The sequence below is a fragment of the Loa loa genome (assembly GCF_000183805.2).
Source record: "Loa loa unplaced genomic scaffold supercont3.19, whole genome shotgun sequence".
Lineage (NCBI taxonomy): Eukaryota > Metazoa > Nematoda > Chromadorea > Rhabditida > Onchocercidae > Loa > Loa loa.
In genome coordinates, this window is record NW_018108199.1 from 109268 (window position 1) to 120427 (window position 11160).

The following is an 11160-nucleotide window of genomic DNA, read 5'->3' on the forward strand; positions in this document are numbered from 1 at the left end:
TTATTATTACTATTATTATTATTATTATTATTATTATTATTATTATTATTATTATTATTATTATTATTATTATTATTATTATTATTATTATTATTATTATTATTATTATTATTAGTAGTAGTAGTAGTAGTAGTAGTAATAGTACTCTCAAGTTTATGCAAAGGGAACGCTTTGAAATTTTGAAAGCCATCTATCTACGTGCGCGATAACTGCTTCGATCTTATCGTACCTGTATTTTATGACTGAATTAATTTTAACAAAATTGTATTAAAAGGAACAATGACATTTAATATAATACTATGAAGAATGCAAAATTAGCTCATAATTTTAAAACTGGACATTATGCATCCCTAAAGTAGCCAATAATTTGAAATGATACAGGTGGAGTGCAATAAACATCAAATTATCATCGGAAATTATTTGAATGGCGAAACAGAACGGATAGTTGTAGTGAAATGGGAACAATTAACAAGGATAGTAATCTAGGACAGTAATCGGGTAGGTTATTTCAACTGCTAAAAGTGATATGGATAATATGGAAATGTGAATAACCAAATCCAACAATTAAATCAGTCAGTTTTCATTCAATAATCTAACCTTATCCGACGCTATTCTGTTATAATAATATTTATAATTTGTCATAAATTCGAAATATTGCAATTATACGTTCATGTATAGAGAAGTATTGTTGCAACAAACCATAAAGTGATGCAAGATTTGACAGAATGTCACATCACAAAAACTCTGTCAATTTGAATCGTTGTATGATGAAGTGATCCGTTGCTAATACTCTGCAAGGCTTCCTTGGAATTATTTAATAATTTTAATTTGAAAATCTTTTGGGAAGAATTATTTTTATCATTTATCATTCTGATCTCATTCATTTCTCATTTTTATATTAAACTAAACGATTAAATAAATGATTAATGATAGAGATTGAGATGAGAAATTTTTAATTCTTTCTGCATAACTCTCCATTTCATTGCAAAGAATCTTAACATTCCTGTTCGCTTCAATCCATCCACATTCCTAAAATCATTATAGTTTTTATTTCATATATCATTATCCATTCCCTTGCCCATACTCTGCCATTTATGTTATATATATATATATAAAATGGACGAAATGCATTGTAAGAATGGCGGAATATGACAGGAATCTGAAAAAAAAAAAAAATCAATTAAATCTTGTTTATTATGAGCAATATTAGTAATAATTTGATATCAAATTACTAATTTTGATATTTTACAAGTTGGATTTTTCCTTCCAGTTAAATTTTTTTTTCTGAAAATATATTTGTTTATTACAATCTACGATTGATTGATAAGTTAGTGACAATAGTAAGAGATAAGCCCTTAATTACTCAATCACAAGATAACTGAAGTGAGATGACGACTTGGTAGTCTCAGATGCTAGCTTATTTTGGAAACTTATAGATAGTTTACTTTGCCTATGCTTTTGATTCATTCATTGACCGAAGAGTGGTAAAATATCGGATGTATGACTGATTAACAGCATGAAAAATGGAATAAATGATCATTGGTATAAGGTTTATGTCAAATTTTTATCATTCAATTTTTTCAATTTAGGCATATTTGAGGGAAGGAAAATTTTTAGATTCGTTTTGTTGCATTTCTATATTTTCCACCAATGTATCACAGATCCCGCAGTTTTACTAATAATTCTGGATAAACATTTGAAACATTTTTGTTATTTTTTAGCACTTAATAGCATATCATTAATGTTGTTGCAACGATACTAAATTTGATAATAAACAGAAGAACGGATGGAAGTACACGCACTGAAATACATTTCTAAAATACTTCATGAAATAAATTTCTTGATATATCATTTATGTTTCATAGAAGACACTTCCATTAGCTCCATTTGTTGGTGATTAAACTGAAAGGTTGTTCGAACTTAAGTTTGCACTTTCAAATGAATTATTTTACCTTTCCATGGAAATAGATAATGGAAATAACATCTACATAGCCGTAATGCAGCACTTTTTGCAGGTTAATTGGAGGTTTAAAATGTCCTGGCCTGTGCAATTCGAATTCTCTTGGATAAGATTCCAAATTAGATTGAATTTTTTAAAAAACCTTTGGCAGTATATGGAAAGCTGAAATAATCCCCACAGGGATTTCCCGACAAATCTGAAAAGCTTCAGCCTAATAATGCAACAGTGGAACAGATTTTCAGGACGATTGAAACCATGTATACTACTTCATTAAGCATTCCTTATAAATCTAATATCTCCTATCCTTTTCGGATTATGTGCTTTTTACAGCAATACTCACGTCACATATCCGGCTGTGTAAACCAGTTCGTTGTTCAACCTTTAAAGCATATACGTATTAATGAAGCATACCATCAGAATGTCACCAATATCTTATTGACAGCTATAAAGAAAGCACAATAACCGATGTAACATACTTCAGAACTTAACTGATTAAACAATAAGAAACTTATATCCCTAAACTATAATACTACCTCCTATTCTAAATTCGTACATAGCTAACCGATTACAAATTCGATCTTCCTTTACCATTAAATATATTCTGCTTTCACAAATGTATATCATCGTTGATTGATGTATGCTCTAACTTTATCAGACACGGAAAAAAAACAAACAAAAGAACCATTTTTTGCGGGGAGCACAATGAATCAGATCAGACTCGCTTAATCAATATATATGTTGCATGAACATTTTAAAAAATGTCAATGGAAGTCAGTAAGAATTCAATAACAGAAAAAAAAGTGAAAATTAGTCTGCACAAAACCCAAAAAGAAAATGAAATCCGTATAGCTCAAGTAAAATTAGAGATATTGTAAGGTGGAACAACGATGAAAAAAAAAAAACCATGAATTCAACATGTGTTCGCCATGGGGAAATAACATATGCACACAAAGTTCAAAGTTGTTAGATTAGGAAATTTCTAAAAACCTAAACTGTCTAATGCATCAAAAAAGATAAATAAGGTGTCGAAATGTGAGAAACAAGCTATTTCAATACGAAATATATTAAAGAAAGGCGAAATGAAAACAATCGCAAATGCAACTGTTAGTGTAGATTACCCATAATCCTAGGTCAGATAAAATAAAAAGACCTAACAAATCTCAGGCAACATGCGAATTTTCTTGCATCTCTACCTAAATGTTCAAATCAATTAGTGATATAATATGGAAGGAAAAGACAAGTATTGAAAGCAATTTTAACAGGAATAAAAACAGAAGAAATGAAAAGACAAGCATCTGATACGATGAATAGCAGTCAAAGTTATGCTAATAATACATCGCACGGCGTGTAACATTAAACATTTTTGACAAATTTTTTTCTCAGGAGCTTATGCTGTCGCGCTATAGCATACCCAGTAAAATCTTTCCTTAAAATTAAGTTCAGTTCCACAGTGCCAATATTAAATTAAGGGATATCCACCTAGCCAACAAAATACAATAACGAAATCCTACGGAAATATAGAATCGAGCTTTCCAAATTCTTTCAATGAAAGAATTGAATTTCAGCCATCAAAATTGAACCAAGAACGGAAATATTTTTTTTTTTCAAGAACGGAAATATTTTCCCAGGTAGTAAATAACTGAGTAATTATCCACTGAAAACAGTAGCATTATGCTTTGCAAGAAATAAATAGACTACACAAAGTCAAGTGATCCTGCAATAGGAGAAAAGGAATAAGCAACACGAATGATGCATATTACTTATACGTAGGTTCTAACCTAAGTTAACATCTCTTGCAATGATACGTCACTATGAATTATGAAGACTGAAATCCCAAGCATTCCTTAAGAATTAATTTTAAGATTTCAACAATTACAAGTGACTAAAATTCACAGGAACAGTAAGAGGATATTCCACAGTGAACATGAACATCCTAAGGATTAAATTGGATTCAGAACCTAAAAAATGGCTGTGAACAGTTGGTAGTAGCATTCCAAGCAATAAAAGCAACAGACAATATTGCACAGATTTCTCAAAATTCACAACATATATAATAAAACAAGTAACTTTTTACGTTATCCCTGAGAGATAACATATTCCGACCAACCAAAATTGCAAGAAAACATCATATTTTCCGATAAAACTCATCCCATCCTCCAATGAATAAATTTTACATGCTCAGGATTCTAGCTAATTAAAATTAAAAAAAGTAGAACTACCACATATCCTCAAACAGGATAAAATAAACCAAAAAAAAAAAAAATGGAAATATATCTGAATTTTTCTGTGTACTGAAAAATAGCACAAATAAAGGAATTGATTTTATTTATCCTGAAAGATATAAAGTCGATTGGTTGCTGCCAGTGCGATGATATTTTGTTTAGGATGCCAAGCAGTATGCAGAACTTTCTTCGTGAAATCAAGACTATCCGCGCTCACATCTTCATCTGCTTGCGTTTCCGCTGCTCCAGCATGGACACGTTTCTTGTTCACACGCGCTGCACCTGCTGTTAACACTCGACGAGTTGGTAAACGTATGTGAGATTTTTCGATATGAGCCTATAATTTAAGTCAAGTAACAGAACAACATAGGAGACAAAGAAGAAATTTACAAATTATTAATAAGAAAAAATTTTCCAAGTAAATTTCTGTCGAAAAAAAAAACTGCGATTATGATAATTTACCTCATACGTTTTGGCAACACTTGCATCAACACCTCTTTTGAATGATCGAAAGAAGTTGTTATATGATCCGGTCAAGATATGGCTGAAAATTAATGGTGATAACTCGCTGTTTCATTAAATTTCTCAAAAATTGATAGGGAGAAAAAAGAAAAACGTAAACAGAAAATAAAACGACTGAACCTCTTTTGAAATACAAATGGCTTAAAGAATCAAATTAAATGAAAATTCGCCATTAATAAAAGTTTAAATCCAGTTAAATCATCTTTTTCAAAGTGGGTACTTTTTATTTTGATTTAAGAGGAAACTAGTTCCTCACAGTGATATTTAAGAAACTCAAATTAATTTTACATTAAGAAACTCACAATTAATTTTCAGTTTTAAATATCATAGCCAAGTCATGCTTTTCAGTTCTCTCTTCTCGTCTAACCTCAGCGGCCAATTTTGTATTTCATGGGTAAACACAGCAAAACACTGCTTATCAATGTTTATAAATATTAATCATTAAAATCCAAACTACTGCATCACTCCCAAAAGTATGTCGATGCAAAATCTAGTAAATATTTGAAAGACTTTAACTAAAAAAACCTACATATTTATCATCCAGTACGTATTTTACGGACTGAAAGCTAGTTTTTCTATACCACTGAGTGTTCTGCAGTTGAAACATTCAGTAATTACGAAGCAAAAATATATCCAAAGCATAAGGGTTTATAAGTTTCGGTCATTCGGTCATATTCCTGAACGGAAGTAGAAGTAACTTAAGAACTGGAACACTCAATAAATTTTTAGTAGCTCACTTGTCATCGCCACTCCAATCGACTTCGAATTTGTCGAAAATGGAATCATTCTCATACAGTGTGCATAATTTTGAGCGTAAATAGTCATGGACAGGATAAGTTTCCACTGGTCCAGACTCCATATTTATATCCCAGACCTGTTAAAAGAAAAAAGTTTCATGTAATTAATAAAAGTCAAAAAGAAGAACTTAAAAAAGTTGACTGATGTAGCTGTTCGAAAAATAAGGAAATATATACTTTAGCGGTTAAGTAATCTCTTGTGAGCAAATATCTTCCGTTGTGAGAAAATTTCACGTCGGACACCGAAGCGATAATTTCTGAGAAAAATGAGCGATTGGCCGGATCTTCCGATTCTTCAAATACTGAAACATGACGAATGTGATTTACATGAGGTAAAAAGATGAAATTTGCCATACGTACAAATAAAGCATCACCGTCAATATATAAATCCTTTATCATCAAAAATCTAGCCAGAAGTAGCTGAGCTGAAACACTGGCATGGACCTAAAATGATTCTTCCTAAAAATACAAACATAGTAAAAAAAGGAATCACTTACATTTGGCATGAATATCGCATAGTGCACGATCGCGCATATCACACAAGCGAATCGACCCTTTGGAGGAGCTATATACGAACCAGTGGCACTGAGTTGGATGAAATTCAGCGGCAGTGATTACTTCTGTTAACTCTTCCATATTCACTGGCTTAATATCCACAATATCTGAAGAGATCATTCATCATTACTAAAATCGTCATAAAAATATTCTTTTTTGCTGCATTGTTGTGTTCACGCAACATGTAGAAATTTTGCATAATGGAACTAACTGAAGCTCTCATTGGTAATCTCAAGATGCCATATATTTACTCGTAAATCATCAGCTGATAAAAATATCTCCTGAAATGAACAAGTGATTGAGGAAGAACATATTCAGAAACATTGGAAAGCAAGTAATTAAGACTAAGAAAGACAAAAAAACTGTACCTGATCAGAATTGACGCTAATAGAATTGACGTGATAAGTATGGGCATTACCATAAACCCGTCGAGGCGATGCTTCGACTATTAATTCCATGGGTACTAATTTGGGCAACTTCAATTGCCCACTAAAGCCTGAAAATACGTGAGAGATTTCTTCTAATACATGTGAGTAAAGGAAAACAATGACACTAAATGCCACCAAATTTTATAAGAGATATTATACCTTGAGGACAGATATAGCAACCACTTTGTTTGTTTGGCATATTTGGAGAGCAACTGCATGATAAACTTTTAGATATTAACAAAATGTAGGAAAAAATGAAATAGAGCTGAACTTTTGTCTGAGTAGAAAGTATTACTTTATCAGTAACATACCCAGAAGAAAAAGAGGTAAAATTTAAATTCTTTTCTTTATTACGACCGATATACTCACTTCGTTTACCTACGGTTGTGCCATCGGCGTTTCTTGCTAAATTCCAATCACCATCGGCGACTTTCTTTTCCCTTTCAGAAATTTTCCATAACTTGATCGTTTTATCTGCAAAACGCTTTTTAGGTTTTCATAAAGCACAGGAAAAATTAAAATAGAGCTGGATTCCAGTTTATAATTATTGGAAAAGATTTATTTAATTTTCAAACGATTACACACCATTAGTAGATAAAATAAAGTTAGCAGCATTTTTCCTTTTTAGCCATTTAATCTGATTGATTTTCTCCTCAATTTCAAGAGATTTCAAATAGTCAAATTCCGGTTCATGCGATTGGAAAGTCGAGTAGACGTTGTAGTCAGTTGAACGTTGACCGTTTATAAATTTTCCCTATAAAAATGCATAAATATAGACAAATGCAGTTGCTTTATAACAAATGCTTCGTTTATGTCAACCAAGAATTCCGGGATAATTATTAATAAATAATTACTACTGGAATAATTATTAGTAAATCTATAAAAATGATTCAATCGGGAGTAACGTCCCTTGTCAGAGATGTAATGAATGCAGAATAAAGTTATGTATTAACTTTCACGGGTAACTCATGAATCACACTAATTACTTTAAGTGATGAGTGCGGTAATCAACCCGTCTCTCCAACCAATAAATTTGCACCTCGTTCTTTAAAGCCTTGAGATACAATCTCTTCCTTGCTTCTATGCTGTCTGACCACTGTTGCTCCCGCAATGCAGTTTGGATTTATAAGAAATGAAAGTTTTAGAACTTAAAAATGATACAAAAGAAAAAATGCAATCAGTTAAAACCTACACTTTGATCACGTTGAAATATCACAACCCGTCCTCCTTTGTCACCCGTTGCTAGGAATTCACCATCGTGGGAAAATTCAACACAGGATATAATATCTGCTAAAATGGATAGATTACTTTAAAGAATAGTTAACTTGTAGCACAGCAAACAAAAACAATATCATAAGGGAACTGAAACGCTGGATCACTTTCCACAAAACTTTCAGAAGAAAGCGTGAGAAAACCTTGTTTCGAAATCATATTAAAAGGAAAATCAAAAGCGCAAAGTAAAAACACAATAAATAATTACAAAAGCAACACAAGAAAGAAAAAAGCGACAGATGAAAACAAATGTTGAAGCACGACTTCACGACACGATATGTTTCCAAGATGCCACATGTGGAAACGATGTCATGGAAAGCCGATTACACGCTATAAGATCTCACCGTCGCTTGTAATACCTCCATCAGGCTCGATATTTCCTTTAACTTGGGAGAAATGCCAGTGGATTCCATCGTCATCTGATGTGCCGTCACTTTCTGTAACATCCATTGATGTACATGCCTGATGATCGTCTACATCCATGTTCCCTCTCCAAACTTTTTTTTCAACGATCTGAAATAACTAGATAAAAGACTTGGTTTAACAGAATAAATTAACATCCATATTATTCGGTTAGGCTTGTTATTGTAATCTGTGAAAAAAAAAAGGAACAAATCTTCTCCCATAGAAAAAATCTCTGAAAGAAAAAATTAGATCCCTTCCTACTGATGAATCTCCAGATTACTTCGCATATGGATCACTAAAGTAGTATCTTTCTGTTTGTCTTATTCAACCGAGCCTTTAATTTTTCTAAAAAAAAACATCCTTTAGCAAGATTTAACAAACAATTGCCACCACTAATACAAGGTTTTTTTTTCCCCACAGCATAAGTAAAGCGATGCATCATTACTGGTAATGAAAGACTTTCTATAAAACTCGATATATGAGTGTAAGCTTTGATACAGTATGTGAGTCTAATATCACTGGTAGTAAAGTCGCTACAAAAATATAACTGAAGAATTTTAGCAATTGATACGAGAAGAAATAAGAAAGGAAAGGAAAAGATTAAGGAGAGCGCATACTTGCGATAAATCTTCCAAGAGATCATTTTTTCAATCTTAAAAAAGTATGTACTGTTAGCATTAAAATAAAATTTCATACATCGTATTAGCTGTGTTAAAGAATATTTCGAGAAGAAAACTGATAAAAAGTTTACATCCAAACATACATCTTCAAAATCTTCCATCTCTCAAATTTACATCACAAATTTTCAAATTCATATAAGGAAACTTCCTAAGAGTTTCTCAATAACATCCCAGTCCCCGGGAATGCCTCAAAACCTCAAAATGCAACAAAACATTTCAAAAACTCACAACTACAACTGCAAAACAACCGCCCCACCCTCCTACGATCAACGACTGATTGCGACCGAGGAGCAAAGTTCACCATTTTGATTAAGAGGCGTTGCCCCGTAATGCAACTCTTCAGATCTTGACTGATTCGCCGTATTTTTAAATCATTTTTACTCAACATCTGTTGAAATTTCTTCGTTCACATCTATATATGAAACATGTGCAAACAATTGAACTCTCCTAATTTGCATACGAATTTCATTTACCTACTTGATTTCTTAGTAGAATATGTGCTTACTCTGATATAAATCCATCCTCTAACTGGGCTACTTTTCAAAGCATAAATTGCGAACATTTGGAAAGTGTACAAGAGAATGAACAATTTTAGAGTTTTTATGATCATTTCATAGAATTGATTTATTGTAGGATATTTATCTTTTCTTCCTTTTCTTCTTTTGCATCTTTTTCCTATCTATAACACAAAGCTGCTAAACCTTAAATGATTACTATCGCCAATTTTGTTGTATCAAAGTTTGTCCTCTTTCTACAGTAGTCTATAACTTTAATCAATTCAAACGCATGCCTTATCAAGAATATGAAATAAAGGAAGAAATGCTTCTTTCATCATTTATTTCAAGATATTCCACGATACTAATTCGAGCAAATATGTTCAAATATGCCTAAAAAAAGGTGCATATCGTTGAATTCTATTGAAATTAATTAAAAAGTTGAAAAAACTTGTTGCAATTAATACAGTTTCTTGTTAAAAAGTGTGATAAAATAACTAACCCTATTGATTCGCCTCAGAATCGCCGGCGCTATCCTCATTCACATTCGTTCCCGTGACTAATTCAATTCCAGTTTTGCTAATTTAATCTAAATTCAAATTTTAGATTTGCAAATTTTCGTCAAGCGTATATGATCAAAATGAGAACATTTTCTTCGTGGACGTTTTAAATTTATTTATCAGACTTTTTAGATATACTTCGTATTAACTCCTTAACCTTTAATTATAATAGGAAAAAAATGAAATCTCCCCTGTATCCGATACTTGTCTCTGTCCATTGATTTTGTCTGATCGTATAAATTTAAGACAGTGACCAACTGATCAAGAACTAAGACACAAATCTACATCTTATTTTGTGTTTTTGTCAATGGGTTAGCCAGGTTAATTACCTGTGTTTATCTGTCTAAATCTTGATTAGGCCAGTCGTGGTTCCAAGTAATCTTATTGAGTCAAATATGAATTTCAGGAATGAAAAAGAAAAAGACGATAAAATGGTCGGCGGGAAAGGAATGGAATGCCGCGAGAAGGAAACTAAAAAGTGTTACAAATATGCAAGCGTTGCTGAATCGATCGCTAATGACCAGTGGGATGACCAGCAAGCTTGTGAGGTTAGGGACACCGTGTATTCCTGCGCTGCTTCCATTTTTATTCTATAATCCCTTTCAACTTATATTCCTCCCTCTCACTAGTATGTCATGTCATGACGTGTCACATCAAGATGAGGACTCATTCGAATCATATTGAAATGGAAATTTGTTGGTTTTGATATTATCAGTATGCTTCATGCTAAGCTTTTCATATCAGTAAATAATTTTTCATGTTGAACTTTTATATTATATTATCATGTGATTTTTTTAAGTTGTATTTGCTCAACTATGTTACCTATTATATTCATCGTTAATTAACTTAATTTTCACATAAATATTGATATCTTTAGCTCTCAAAATAAGTAAAACAGCGCAAATTTAAAATTTCTTTTCAAAAGTTCTGAGAAGGAATCAAATTACTGGAAAAATTCAACCGAGTTAATTTCCTAATTAAATATGATGAGAATGGATGGGTTACTTTTAATGTATTTTCCGCTAAAGCAACTGCAATAACAAGAATGATATGTACTGAGATCTTCAATCACTACTCAAATGTTTCATTATTAGCTGGTGCACTCAAAATTTCACGTTCCCGCTGAGATACGTATTGTTCACTTGAATTAAAATCAAGAATATTAACACCGTATAATGGAGGAGTGATTTAAAGTGTTTAGTCTCATTTCATATTCGTTTTTTTTTATATCCTGTAAACCACGAATATATTATCGAACAACGACG

At 32.0% G+C, this 11160-nt stretch overlaps 1 protein-coding gene across 1 annotated transcript; it reads right to left on the reverse strand.

Moving 5' to 3' along the window:
• Window positions 1-4236: 4236 nt before the first annotated feature.
• On the reverse strand, window positions 4237-8275 carry LOAG_09069 (serine/threonine protein phosphatase 2A). The gene is made up of 11 exons (XM_020447848.1): window positions 8116-8275; window positions 7677-7774; window positions 7070-7238; window positions 6854-6958; window positions 6425-6552; window positions 6268-6337; window positions 5999-6163; window positions 5679-5803; window positions 5442-5578; window positions 4645-4726; window positions 4237-4519 (listed from the first exon to the last, which is right to left on the reverse strand). Exons 1-11 carry the CDS (start codon window positions 8237-8239, stop codon window positions 4283-4285), a joined length of 1440 nt encoding a protein of 479 aa, XP_020301961.1. The 5' UTR covers window positions 8240-8275; the 3' UTR covers window positions 4237-4282.
• Between the last annotated feature and the right edge of the window lie 2885 nt (window positions 8276-11160).

Coding starts and splice junctions, on each gene's coding strand:
- LOAG_09069 (XM_020447848.1), bottom strand. CDS start 8,239: ATGGATGTAGACGATCATCAGGCATGTACATCAATGGATGTTACAGAA. Junction 7,775..8,115: donor AAATATCGAGCCTGATGGAG/GTATTACAAGCG, acceptor TATCCATTTTAG/CAGATATTATATCCTGTGTT. Junction 7,239..7,676: donor TATTTCAACGTGATCAAAGT/GTAGGTTTTAAC, acceptor GCATTTTTATAG/GGAAAATTTATAAACGGTCA.